Source organism: Pinus tabuliformis, chromosome 6 (genome assembly GCF_031772625.1).
Source record: "Pinus tabuliformis cultivar Carrire ecotype Pingquan chromosome 6, CPIR1, whole genome shotgun sequence".
Classification (NCBI taxonomy): Eukaryota; Viridiplantae; Streptophyta; class Pinopsida; order Pinales; family Pinaceae; genus Pinus; species Pinus tabuliformis.
In genome coordinates this window covers 1,933,210,669-1,933,225,451 of record NC_142292.1, presented here as the reverse complement: position 1 = coordinate 1,933,225,451, position 14,783 = coordinate 1,933,210,669, and the positions used below count along the sequence as shown (strand labels likewise).

Here is a 14,783-nt window from a genome sequence, read left to right as displayed (position 1 = left end):
TTTAAAAAAGATCCGTAATAGCTACAAATCATAATATTTCCAGAGTAATTGAGATAGAAGTGCTCTATTTCCCAAGTATATCCAAACTCTCCACCAATCATTTTAACCACTTGGTTTATCATTTTCAAATCACTAAAATAAGAGCTAACCGGGAAATTTTACATATGCATCCCTTCTTAATCTAGAAAGGTATCGTTTCTTCAACTTGGTAAAGGATATTGATTCTACACTAAGCTTAGACATGGAACAGCAGGTGATGTTTCAGTTTGACAAAGAAACAAGAAAGCCACTTCATGAGGTTAAGCTTAAAAGTAGAAGACTTTAGATTATACAAATTAAACATGTTTGCATGCAACATTTCGGAAGGATAAAAGGCCTTTTACAGCTTTCATAAAATGGAGCATATTAACGAAAAAATTAAAAAGCATTTGAATGGAATAAAACATGGATGGGCATAAATCAAAAGGTGAACAACATTACTAACTAGCGGCCCAGTTATTGGATATGGCTAGACAGATTATCATTAAAAAAAGTGTTCCTTCAATAAGTGGACCATATATTTACATGCTACTATATATTCAGCCACTGTAAATTGAATGCCAGCTTACAGTCATGCACTACACAAGATGAGCGAAATTGCAAAAGTAACACATGCACAGATTTTTGTGTCTATAGAAAGCTCCATTCTTTTATGATTTTAAAAAACAATTGTACAAGTTCATTTATAGTTGAAATTAAATTACTGAATCCCAGAATCTAAAAATTGACTCTCAAGTATTACTTCTGCCAGATTTTAGACTCATCCATGAGACCTATGGTAATAAAAGAAACAGTTGTACGAGCTTGTTATAGTTGAAATGACTGGAATTCTGAAATCTAAAAATGACTACGTATTACTTCTCCTAGATTTTGTGACCATAGGACCATATGATGGTAGATATGCACACATGGATTTGGTATATGTTTCACCAAAAATCACTTGTCCAATCTGCACAAGCGTTGACTCCCCCACCCCACCAACAAAACCAAACTTCTCTTCCATTAAATGAGACTAAATGAGACAGTAAAAGGCTAAAGCTTCAAGGATAAACACCTTCTTGATAGAATACTGAATGAACAAGCAAACTACCCAAACAACGGCAAATTATTTTTTTAGAATTAGAATAGATGAAAAATCAGTTATGTCTACATCTGTCTTAATTCACTACCAACGGGAATAACAACCTTTTTATCAAAAGGAAAAAACTACTGGACATAAAGCGATATCTGCCACCTTAATAGATATATGCATGAATTCTGTGAAGGTGCACAATTTCTTTCCGTGGCAAGAATCAGTAGGATGAAAATAACACAAAACAGTAAAATTATAGTACTTAACACCTAATATATTTAACTATTTTAAGAACCTTATGTACACATATTTATTGACCACTTTCTAAGGATCTTTGGAAAGTGCCCTTTACCTTGAGTGATCTTGAAACTGTCACTTATAACTAAAGCAAACAAACAAATGCTGAGTTTTACCACTTCGACCGCTTGTTTCATTAACATGAATGGGCATGGCAGACTCAAGTGGCAATGTCATCCACTTCTGAATTAAATACAAAACTTGGAAATGTTGTGGTGATATCCCTGAACCATTGACACGTGCAAACAATCTAATTAACATCTTTGAAGACTTCATAATACATATTGGTGAAAATGTTTTGATTGACTTGTTTTCATCTAGAGTTAACAAGAATTAAACAAACTTAAAGTACAAAGGAAACATGCAATGCTATGGATTATATCTTGAATAGAGATTAAACTTAAACATAAATATCAAACTTGAATAAAATCATGTCAAAATACACATCTTCCGTCAGTCCTGCAATTCCTTCACTTTTTTACTGTGTGCTTGCTTTACAGCAAAATTTGATTTTAATAATTTAACAATAAGGTTTAACAAGATCAAGAAAATACACCTTCTAGAGTTCCTTATAGAGTAATATGATTTCCAAAGAAATATCTATTAGACACTACTACTACTACTAGCATCCGACATGCCTATATTATCAATCAGCTAAATAACTAGATTATATTGTCAAATTTCAGGGTTTGCAGAAGGTACAACGAGTTATCATTATGTACAAACTTTTGCAAGTTCTCTTGGGATATGGTCGATGTGACTTGAACAATTTCAGCAAAACAAAAAAAAATGATTTCCAGATTTCATCTATTGGTACATGCATGACTTTCAGCTTGCCTTGAATATGCAGTAAATGACTTCCACAAATCAAGCAGGAATCCTCATTCGCAACTTCAACATCATCAACTACATAATAAACCTGATGTCATCAGAGATATCTAAGGACTGTCACATGAAATGGAAAAACCAGTACAGGTTTCCAAACATGGTACACAGAAACGAGAATTAAACTTCAGGAAATAGGGAAATGACACACATATACATGTATGCATGTTACATGTATTTATATATTAAAACTGACAACTAGGGCCAAATTCCACCTTGGGAGAGCTCATTTGATGGAGATGATGATTGCATTGGATTCCTCTTTTCAAGAGGTCCAGGATTTATATAAAGATCATCTCATTTGGACAAGCAAAATTGTGATTTTGAATTTAAGCCCACACATGTGCAAATTGTTCAGGTCGGCCTCATCATCATGTAGGCTTCAGAAGCCCAATGGATGTGTCTTTTCACCTACAACGAATTGTATAAATACAAGGGACCTCACACCTCATTTGGCACATTCATCACTCACAAATTCTTTTATCTCTCTTCAGCAGATTGGTTCGTACAGCTATTGGGCAGCCTATCTCTCTTTCTCACAGTGCAGCAAGAAAGACAGATTTTCTGGGTAGAATTACAGGCCGAATTTCAGACTTCAGAGACAGGTTTGACCAGCATTGAACGAGGTGTTTTTGACTGAGTTTGACTTCAGTTTTTGGGTCAAAAGTTCAATTTTCTCAGGCCACATTGCTGGGCACAAAAACTGAGAATTTATGGGCTGGTTGACCTGTGTTGACTTCATGGTTTACTGTTGTTTGACCATAGAAAATTACAGCAGTTTTCTCTCTCCTTTGACCGAGTTTGACTGAGCTGCTTTGGGCTGAATTTTGAAATTAACCTCCTGATCAGGCAGAGTTTAACCAAGGAAGACCGAGCTGCTTTGAGGAAGATTTGCTACTGTTTTGACCAGCATTGACTTTCTCGTTAGGGCTGAAGTTTGACTGCAGTTGACTGCAGAAATTTACAGGGCTGTTTTGACTTTATATTGGGCAAGTCTATTTGACTTTTCTACTCTCTCTCTATGCTGAACTTTTGATTTAATAATAAGAAGAATTGATCAAAGCGTTTTCCCCACATTGGGATTTTTCCCTGGCATCCGTCAAATCTGGTGTCCTCTTGTCTTTTGCAATTTGTTTTATGTTCTATGTGCTTTTACTGTCAATGTGATTATTGTGATTGCTATTGGAAATTGGAATTTTTTATTGAACTGCTAAGGAACATTGAAGTAAATTGTGTTAATTATAGAACATTCCATTGTTATCTAAAATTAACATGGTATCAGAGCCCAGGTGAAGACAAAGCCCAAGCAAGAGTGAGAAAAGCAATCACTAAGGAAAGTTGAAGGACAAAAATATTGGTCTAGCTTCAATGATGACTACATCATACTTGGAGATAATGCCACCTATCTCGTAAAAGGAATAGGCATTGTCACTCTTTACCTAAATCAAGGTCAAACCATTCATCTATAAGAAGTAATGTATGTGCCCGATTTGAAGAAGAGCCTAGTATCTATTTCTGCGATGGAAGTGTTATGTAAAATATTAGTTAGTATTTAATTTTAGGTTTATTATTTAATTTTAGGTTAATTAGACGAAAGGGCACGATTATAAGATCATGCCCTTTCCCCAAAGGGTGCCCATGGCAATATATAAGCCAGGAACCACCACTGTAAACAATCATCTTCAGTATATTTCTCTGCGTATCAAGAAGTATTCACTTCATTGGTATCAGAGCCTTTCGGTTCTCAGGCTGTCCATTGCTGCATCCCAAACCTCGCGTCCCGATTTTTCTGTCCATCTCCATTTCGTCTATCCCAACCCATGTTGTTGTCAACCTACGTTGCTATTCCAACCCTGCGTCATTGCTCCTCTCTGATTGCTATCCACAAACCCTTGCTCATCGTTGAAAAACAATTCCTCTGCAACGCGTCGTGCCATTGCTGAAAAACGACACCAACTAGTCTAAAACCTTTGCTCCCCCAACGTTGTCTGTAATCGGGTAGGCGGACACCTTCCGGCAGGGATTCTTGTTACGTCTGCTTCTTTTTTGTCGTGGGTCAATCAAAGCATCGGTCAAATTTCGAACGTGACTTTTCAAACGAGGATGTGACCGTCTGTATATATATATATATATATATATATATATATATATATATATAGATAATATATATATATATATAATGTATAATATAAATATATATAATATAATATATATAAAATATATATATGATATATATAAATTATATATAATAATAACTTTAATTTAATCATAAATTATATATAGCGTTAATTTAATTAATTAAAAAAAATTAAGCTGGCAAATAAATACACACCCCCACAAACTTGCTCAATGTCGACAATGACAATGGCTGATTTCCAAAAAAAAATGGTTGACGCAGAGCATAAGTTAAATAACAACAACGATGAGGTCAAGAAAAGATTAGATGATTTCCAGATCAAGCTTAAGGGGCAGGATGATGATATCAAAAGTCTTCAGGATACGACAAATCGAATAGAAATAAAGATGGAAAATCACCGTGTCCAATCAGAGGTGCATCACAAAGAGACCTTAACATTGTTGAAACTTTTGTGTAAAAAGATGAATTATACACCCACACAACTACTACAAGAAGATGAAGAAAATCAAGATCACAACTCATCAGATTCAACGAAATCAACAGACTCTCAAGAAAAAGTTGAATCCCCAAAAAAATCAGCGACACCCCACCAAGAAATGAGTAACGCAACTCTTACAAACAAGCAACTCTAGGATACCTTTACCAATCAACACCCCTTTTTCGCTCAACCATTAGCGACATACTAGCAAAGGACAAAAGTCGATATGCCTAAATTCGATGGAAACGAAAAAAACAATGTTGCATGGATAAATAAAGCAGAAGAATACTTTGAGATATATGACATCAATGATGATGACGAAAAGCTCAAGCACGCATCCATGAAAATGGAAGGGGAAGCATATAATTGGTATATGTGGTGGAAAAAGACAACACACATCATTAGTTGGAGAAAATTTAAAGATGCATTCTTTAAAAGATTCCAAGGTTTAAAGGAAGAAGAGTTCTTTTCAAAACTCATCAAATTACGACAAAAAGGAAGTGTGGATGAATACACTCAAGAATGGGAGACCTTAGTGACACGAGTACCTGGGTTATCAAAATCTCGTCTAGTTCAATCATACATCTAGGGGCTCAAAACCCATTTACAAGTAGAACTTGAGATGCATGACATTACATCAATAGAAGTAGCAAGACGAAAAGCAAAAACAGCCGAAAAGAAATTCGAACAAATATTTTGGTCAAAATTGGAAAAAACATATTCAAGACAAAGAATACCCCAGTATGTGGACTCAAATAATACAAGATATGTTCCACCACATCATCATGAAGATGAAAAATCTAATGTGGAAATGCAAAGGATAAAAGAGGGTAAATGCAAACGTCGTGGTGAGAAGTGGGACCCCAAACATAGATGTGCTAAAGGAAAAAAACCAAAGAACCTATATAATTGTGAAGCAACCAATGATTCAAACAGTGAAGATCCTGACATAGAAGAAATAGAAGATGCCCCAGAATTCTCACCAGAATTAGATGACGGAAGTATTTTGCAAGTGTCACTATCAGCTATGACAGGTATATCACAACCTCAGTCCTTAAAGTTAAAAGGACACATAAAGAAGAACGTAGTGGTTCTCATCGACTCTAGTAGCACACACAATTTTTTAGATGCAACCGTGGCAAAGAGACTCAATATTTTTTCATTTCCTTTACCAAACATGAAAGTGATGGTAGCTAATGGTAAGAAGATTGAAAAGGTGGGGAAATGCCATAAGGTCAAATTGCAGATTCAAGACTTTAATTTAGAATCTTCGTTCTTCACGGTACCGTTAGGAGGAGTAGATGTAGTCTTAGGTATCCAATGGCTATGAACTTTAGGTACTTATGCCGCCAACCATCAAATACAATTTATAAAATTCAAATGGGGAGGTCAGAAGTACAAATTACACGGATTCCAAGCACCAGAGAATCAAATTGTATCATCATCTCAGATGATGAAGATGAGTCGAAAAGGAGCACCCGCTTATGTAGTACAATGTCACCAATTAGAAATGTTATCTGCAAATATGACCAGTGAAGAGTCACCAGAGATACAAGATCTAATTCAGAAGCATGAAAAAGTATTTCAAGACCTACCTATGAAAATGCCACCTAATAAGGAAGTTAAGCGTACAATAGAAGTCAAGGCAGGGTCAGATACCGTCAACATCAAGCCATATCGATATCCACATCACCAAAAAACGGAAATTGAGAGGTTAATCCAAGACCTTTTAAAGTGTGGGACCTTGATCATCTTGGAATATCTAATCAAGCGGAAGGACTTACCCGAAGAAGACGCTTCTTGGGAGAATGAATCATTTTGTCAACAACATCCGTCGTTACGTATGCTTTGAGGACAAAGCATTCTTTTGAGAGGAAGGCAATGTTAAGTAAAAAAGTTAGTTAGTATTTAATTTTAGGTTTATTATTTAATTTTAGGTTAATTAGACGAAAGGGCATGATCATAAGATCATGCCCTTTCCCCAAAGGGTGCCCATGGCAATATATAAGCCAAGAACCCCCACTGTAAACAATCATCTTCAGTCAATTAATCATTAATACATATTTATATACAGATATATATATTTCTTTGCGTATCAAGAAGTATTCACTTCAGGAAGATAAAGGTTTCAAGGTAGCATTCGTTGATGGAAAGGTACGTCTTTGGCAAAGAAACCATAAAGATGCATTTACACTTGGATTTAGGGTTGATGGTCTTTATAAAGTTGGAGAAAGTCCTTTGGGAACCATGTCTTGCAATACTTCTCTTCAATTCGAATTATGGCACTGGAGATTTGCCCACCTTCATTACAAAGCCTTACCTGGGCTAAGGAAGATGGTCACAGGTATGCCCGATTTCAACATGAATCATGAAAGTGTTTGTCAGGGTTATGCATCTTGGAAACTTACATGGGGACCATTCCCCTCAAGCGAAAGTCAAACTTCTGATATTCTTCAACAGGTCCATTCCGACCTAACTAGTATGTTGCTCGTAACATCATTAGGAGGATACTTATATTATGCTACTTTTGTGGATGACTTCTCTCACAAAACATGGATCTATTTCTTGAAGAAGAAGGATGAAGCATTCAAATGGTTCCGTGCTTTCAAAGCCTTGGTGAAGAATCAAATAGGGAAGAAGATCAAAATATTGACAACCGACAATGGGACCGAATATGAATCAAATGAATTCAATGACTATTGTAGAGAAGTTGGCATTAAGAGGGAGACAAGCGTTGCATACACTCCTGAGCAAAATGGATTTGTTGAAAGAAAGAATTGAACTATCATGGAAGCCACTCGTGCCATGCTTTATGATCTAGGTCTACCGAAGTTCTTATGGGGAGAAGCTACAAATATTGTCGTATATGTTCAAAACACATGTCCACATCAAACATTGAATTTCAAGACACCCTTAGAAGTTTTCACTGATAAGAAACCTGATGTTTCTCATTTTAGAATATGTGCCTAAAGAGAAGAGAAACAAGTTGGGAGCATGCAAGAAGAAAGGAACTTTTGTGAGCTATAGTGAAAGCTCAAAGGCATATAGAATCTATGTGTTTGGTCAGCAAGATGCGGAAGTAAGCCATGATGTCACATTCGATGAAGACACTGATCTTGGGAAAGCTAGAGATCTCCCCATTCCAGGAAAAGAAAATAATGATGCTATAGTAAAGCAAAAAGAACCTATATCAGATGAGCACATGCCCTATGTTGAAGGTTTGATGGATCCCATTGATCCACCTCCTAGTGATCCCTCTACCTCAAGGAAAAGACCATTGTGGCTCAAAGACACTCTCAAAGATGTTGAAAAGCATATTGCTCCAAGAGGGACATTTCGTGAAAGTAAGAAGCCCACCAGGTATCAAGGATACCTTGTGCCATGAGTACCATTGTTCAATTTGAGCCTTGTACGTTTGAAGATGTCGTGAAACATCAAGTATGGAAGGATGCGATGAATGGGGAGTACGAATCCATCATGAAGAATGGTGTCCGGGATGTGGTTCCTAGACCTAAGGACAAGTCTGAGGTCACCTCTAAATGGCTTTACAAAATCAAACATGGAGCTGATGGGAGTGCTGAAAAATACAACGCCAAGTTCGTTGCTCAAGGCTTCTCTCAAAAGGAAAGGTTGGACTATGATGAGATATTTGCACTAGTTTCCCGATATACCACTATCTATTTGATTATAGTTCTTATTGCCTTTCAAGGATGGAGCCTACACCAAATGGATATTAAGACTGCTTTCTTGCATGGCTCGCTTAAGGAGCAAGACTACTTGCAACAACCTGAGGGGTTCGAAGTTTAGGATCGAAGGACACACGTATGCAAGTTGACGAAAGCCCTCTATGGGTTGAAGCAAGCCCCCAGGGCTTGGTATGAGAGGATTGATAGCTATCTTATGAAGTTGGGATTTACAAAGAACAATGCTAACCCTAACCTATATTTCAAGGTTGAGAATGACAGACCTCTCATTCTAGTCCTTTATGTGGATGATCTCTTTCTGACAAGTGCAGACCCTCTCATTTATCAATGCAAGAGGGAGTTGGCTTCCGAGTTCTAGATGAAGGACCTAGGACTAATGCACTACTTCCTAGGCTTGGAGATCTGGCAAAAGCGAGGTGAGATTTTCCTTTCTCGAGGAAAATAAATTGTCAAGTTGCTTGAGAGATGTGGGATGGTGGATTGCAAGTCCATGTCTACTCCGATGGAACTAGCCTTCAAGAAGCTATGTGGAAGTGTTGAAGGGCCTGTTGACCATTACGTGTCAACAACCCATAGCAGTACACCCCCTTTTTTCACAAAAGGGATTGCAACTGATCGATGTATCCATGTCTACTCCGAAGGAACTGACCTTCATGAAGCTATGTGGAAGTGTTGTTGGGCCTGTTGACCTTTACGTGTCAACGACCCATAGCAGTACACCCCCTTTTTTCACAAAAGGTATTGCGCCTGATCGATGTGTCCATGCCATCCAACTTTCGTCATCAACCTGATTGTCATGTTATAATGTAAACCTATTATGCATGTATACGATGTAAATAATCTCAACAGATCTGTGTCATGTATGTAATTGCCTAGGTAAACTAATTTTTTTGGTGACGATTTACATTCCAGGAGGTTTTTTCTCTTACCGATCCATTCTCAGATGGTCGGCAGAGTTTTCCTTCAGCCTTACCCCAAAGCCGAAATGAATTTTGTTGCTGGGATTTTAGGCGGGTCCTAGTGTTATAGATCGAGTCTATGTAAAACTGATTTGGGAATAATCCTAACTATTTAGTTAGGTTATTTTATTACAAATTTCTTAGTCTGCTGAATTATATTTGTGTCGCAGAAATGAGTAGTCTGTGAGGGTCTATTTCAGATGGGTTTCCCTCTTGTGATGTAAAAGATATGAAAATGATGATATAAAGTGCCTTGAGGGTTGAAAAAATAATTTATCCCCTCATAGGTTAATTAATTAAATTTTCTGGCCAAAAATTAATTAAAATCCTAAGCCAAAAATTTAATTAATTGTAGATCCAAAGTAAATTTAAGTCTTCCAAAGGCAAAATTCGTGGGTCATTAAAATCCAAATTTTAAAAGATCTCGAGACTAAGGTAAATTAATTATTTGCTAAATTTTAAGCCTTTGGTCCCTGGGGTTTAAGTCAAAGTCAAATTTTTTAGGAAATTAACTCAAAAAAATTATTTTCGAGTTAATTAAAATGCATTTAATTTAAAAATTCGAATTTTCTCAAGAATTTAATATTTCGACGGATGAAATTAAAAAAAAATTAATTCTCATCGACGGTTGAGATTGTTTTGACAAGGATCACTCTAACTAGCCGTTGGAAGATTTATCTTTAAATAGGAGGTCATTTGTCAGTTGATGCATCCGATCTTTGAGTCGTGTGCTAAGTGAAAGCTCTCTTGTAATCTTTTTATGAGAAAGAAAGAAAGACTTTGGAGATAATTTCTGTTGGTGTTACTCTTCGTGGAAATATTGTAAGATGTGTCATTTTCATGCATAGATTTCTTTTTAGCCATTGATGATAGCTTTCTGAAAAGTAATTTGAGTACAGGTACCTTGCTCAGTCGCTGGAGTTTGAATGATAATTTAAGTTTTGAATATAATAGCAGGTATCTCTATTTAATCTGAATTTTATTATCGTTTTCTTGCTCTACGTTGATGGCTAAATTGAGTTTTGCAGGAAATTCTTGATTTTTTTAGATCATCGGGCATTCGGAGAAGTTTTCAGTTGGACCAGCCAACTCCCGATTCGTATTTTCTGAAGAGCACAGCTTGATTTGATCCCGAGCTTATCATAAGATTTTTTATTGGTGATGCATGAAGGGTTTTGGGCAAAGCACCTCCATTTGAATTTCAAAATTTTTTGTGCTAAATTGATAAATCTGGCTTTTAAGAGCTTTAGATTATCAGATCTGAGAGCGGAATTGGACTCACACTCGCCAGATCTGATAGATCTGCTATTCCTATGCATAGATCTGTAACTTTTTCATTTTTCTGACTTGGGTTTCTGGGGTTTCATTTATTTTTGTATATCCAGCTTCTGGGTGTTGTGTTTTAACTTTTTAGGTATAGGTTGCAGCTCTGATGGTGAAGTTTGATTTTAAAGCTAAATCCAGGCCTTAGAGGGTAAGATCTGGCCTCAAAACTAGCTTTTGTAGAGTCATTATTTTTGAAGACCAATGTTTTAAAAAAAAAATATCTGGAGACAATTTTACAAAGGTTTCAATTAATAAATCCTGAAGCAGAATATAGCATCTTAACCTGGAAATTTCTGGGTTTTTGTTGAAATATCATTTTTTTTTAATTTTTGGGCTTTATTGGAAAAATTCGATTTTAAACCCTCCTCTCTGTTGCTAGATTTTGCAGCCTCCTCCTGCGATTTGCATCTCTCTGCCTTCATCTACCTGCTCCATCTGCGTTTTTCCTCAAATCCACCCTATTCCCTTTGCATCTGTGTACCCTCTCGAAATTTGTCCAACTCTCTTCGTCCATTCATCACACTCCTTCCTTGATACGTTGTCTAATCCTCAGCTCCTAAACCTGCACATTGCCCATCAAATCCGCAGCCCTCTAAACCCGTGGCTCCCTTCAGTTGCTCTTAACACGTAGCTTCTTTCATTCAACAATGCCCTCTCCTTAACCCTCACGCAACTCCATCTTTCCTTCGCATTTCCGCAATTTCTTTCCAAACTGTCCTTCTCCCTTCGCGTTCTGCCTGCTTCATCCACCATCGTCCAGATCCGCACACCAGCCTTTCTTTCCATCCGCATTTCTCCTCAATCGAGCTATCATCGTCCGTCGCCGAGTTCTTCCTGCAGCTGCAAAACAAGAAGCATTCGATTTCCCTTTTTTATTTGTATGCTAGTGCGTTGGGTTAGATACGTAGGTTTAAGTTTGGCATATTTTTTTTATTTTTTAGATTAGGTTTGATATCTAAAACATAAAAAATTCAAAAGTCTGATTTTAGTTTTATGTTATTTCTTTTTCTTTTTTTTAACTTTGTTTTGACTATGAATTTTTTTTATCTAAATTCAAAAACCATAAAAATTTTAAAATCCTAAAAGTTAAAAATCTAAAAACATTAAAAAATTCTAAACATTAAAAATCATAAAAAAATTTAAAATTTCTAATCAAAATCCTAAAAATCTAAAAAACTTTAAAAACCTAAAAAGTTTATTTTATGTGGCTAAGAAATAAATTGAAATTAATTTTCACACTTAAAGATTTTTTTAAATCTTTTATGTGGCCTCTGGCCCATTAAAAAAATCAAAAATAATCAAGTCAGTTGGATTTGTTTTGGTCACATGTTAAAAAGATCTTGATTAGTCATTTACCACATTAAGTCTTGCTTAGAATATTAAAAAAAAATCTTCCTAAGGACTAATTAAATTGTCAAATTTAAAATTCCTTTTGGTGTCTTTTTGTGTGGTATCAATATTTTACTTCTCTATAGTTAAACACGCTTAAATATTTTGCATCTAAAGATTAACCATTAGAGAGTGGTAAATTTTCCAAGATTTTGGGTCACTAAGCATAAATCTTTCAATTCTATGATCGAAATTGGTTAGCATTTAAATTTTGTGGTTGTTTAAAGTATTTGATCTCTTGAAATTTAATTGCCAGAACATTGTGCATCTGTTGAATATCTTGCATCTATTGAAATCTACCGTCATTGCTTGAATTATTTCATGCTCATTACATGTTAGACATTTTGCAAATATTTTCAAGCGATTGTTAAGGAATTTTGTCGTGGAATTACAATAGATTGCATATCTATGTTTCTTAAGTTGAATATTTGTGAAAATCCGCTGACATTGATATTAAATTGCAAATAAGTTTTGTTCTCTTTGAGCTATAATTGTATCAGAAAGATTTGAAATAAGCTTGTGTTCTAATTGTAATATCTTCAAGAACATAAGACTTGTTGCAAGATGAAGGAACAGAGCGACAGCGACTGCGGGGGAAACGCACAGAACTAGGGTTTGCAATAGGGTATCAGTGTTGGTTACCATGGAGGGGCGCGAAGGGGGGAGTTCTACTCCCTCCTACAATCATGCAGTTTCGAACCACTTCAAGAAACCAATGGAGGCGGAAACTGGGAGTATCAACATAGAAAAATAGAAAAGCATCAGATCACACGAACAGGAAGAGAATCATGAGGAAGTCAGAAGAGAGAAGAGAACAGGAGGAGATAGTCAAAGAGCTAAGCACAAGAATATGACAGGACTCTGTAAACCTAGGACAACCATCACACCCCGGGTTGTACTAAGTGATCCAGCGCTACAGGTGCACAAGGATCACATGGCGGCTTATGCAGTAATATGCAAATTTATGGGGATATGGCCAACGAAGAAGGCTTTGCATGCATGGATAAAGAACCACTAGAAACCTAAGGGAGAAATACATCTTCACCTTAGGTCAAGGGTTTCTTCACAGTAGTGTTCACAAACTTAGAGGACAAAGACAGAGTGTTCGAAGGAGGACCATATTTTTATGCTGTTGCAGGCCTCTACATGCGACCATGGGTGATAAATTTTGTCCCGGAACAAGAGACATTCACATCAGCGTCGGTATGGATAAGACTCTACTCCCTACCTTTAGATTATTCGCTACCAGAATCCTTAAAAGCCATAGGCAATAAACTAGGTCATTTTTTAAAATATCAGATGCGACTCTGCGAGGAAAATACACCTCCTTTGCCCGAATATGCATAGAAATGGACCTATCTGGAGCACTTCCGGACGAAATCATTCTAGAAGTATATGATGAAGAATGGGTGCAGGCGATGGACTATGAACATGTCCCATTCAAATGTCGCAAATGTCATGAACACGGACACCTCTTCAGAGGCTGCCCATTAAACAAAATGAAGAGCAATATTAAAACCAACACAGGCAAAGATACTAAAGGCTTTACCAAGGTGAGAGGCAGAGGGAAAGGAGGGAAAAAGAACCAGAAGAAAATCAACAAGGAGAAGAAACCAAGTCATAACAGATTCAAGATATTAGAAGAAGAAGATGGGAACAATGGAACAAACCAGATACTGGAGGATAGTCCTGCAAAGAAGGAAAAAGATGACAGCATGGAGGATATACCTGAAAACAACAAACTAAAGGAGGATCTGCCAAGCACTATGGAACTTGACAGGGACCATGAGATGACCCCAAGCGAGGTTGGAACAGAGGACCATGATCTGCAAGAAATTCTTGAAAGGGAGAATCTCGATCTAGAAAAGTTCCTGGAGTAGGGAACCGCCAAAGGGGTTGATTCTCGACCACAAGAGGAGTTTGACAGAGTACAACAGCTCTTCCTTTGGAGATCTCAAGCAAAGGGTTCTAGAGTCAAAAGAAACCATGATAGCCAGGAAACAGAGGGGTAAAAACAATGGAGGCAACATTAGGACACGCTCCCAAGAACCCAGGCAGGAAAAGAGGAAGAAAAAGACAGAATGAGCAGTTGATAGAGTGAGGGAAACTCATGAACAACTCAGGTAAGATGAAAGACCTTACTAGTTACTCATTTACAAACCTTTCTTAATGAAGCTTACAACCTGGAATATTAGGGGTCTAGGAAGTAAAAGGAAACAAAGAAATCTTAGCAATAGAATAAAAGAAGAAAAACTAGATATGGTGTTTATCCAGGAAACAAAATGTTCAATAGATAAAATAAGAGAGATACATAGCAAATGGCTCATCAAGTATGAATATCTAGAAGTTAAAGCAGACAACACAGCAGGAGGGATTCTCACACTTTGGAACCCCCAGAAACTTGGAATCCTAGATGTTGAAGCATCCAGGAACTACCTATCGATGGTGATCCAACCTTTGGGTGATAAGCAAGTCTATTTGATCACAAATGTCTATG

At 36.7% G+C, this 14,783-nt stretch overlaps 1 protein-coding gene across 2 annotated transcripts in view; it reads right to left on the bottom strand.

Annotated features, from left to right (window-relative positions):
- Positions 1-1,126: 1,126 nt before the first annotated feature.
- LOC149266919 (calcineurin B-like protein 1) overlaps positions 1,127-14,783 on the bottom strand; it is a 214,746-nt gene continuing 201,089 nt past the window's right edge. For both annotated transcript variants that reach the window (XM_089431210.1, XM_089431215.1), the window contains one exon: positions 1,127-1,632. In XM_089431210.1, coding sequence (XP_089287336.1) covers positions 1,569-1,632 — 64 coding nt within the window. In that variant the 3' untranslated portion in view covers positions 1,127-1,568. The remainder of the gene's footprint in view (positions 1,633-14,783) is intronic.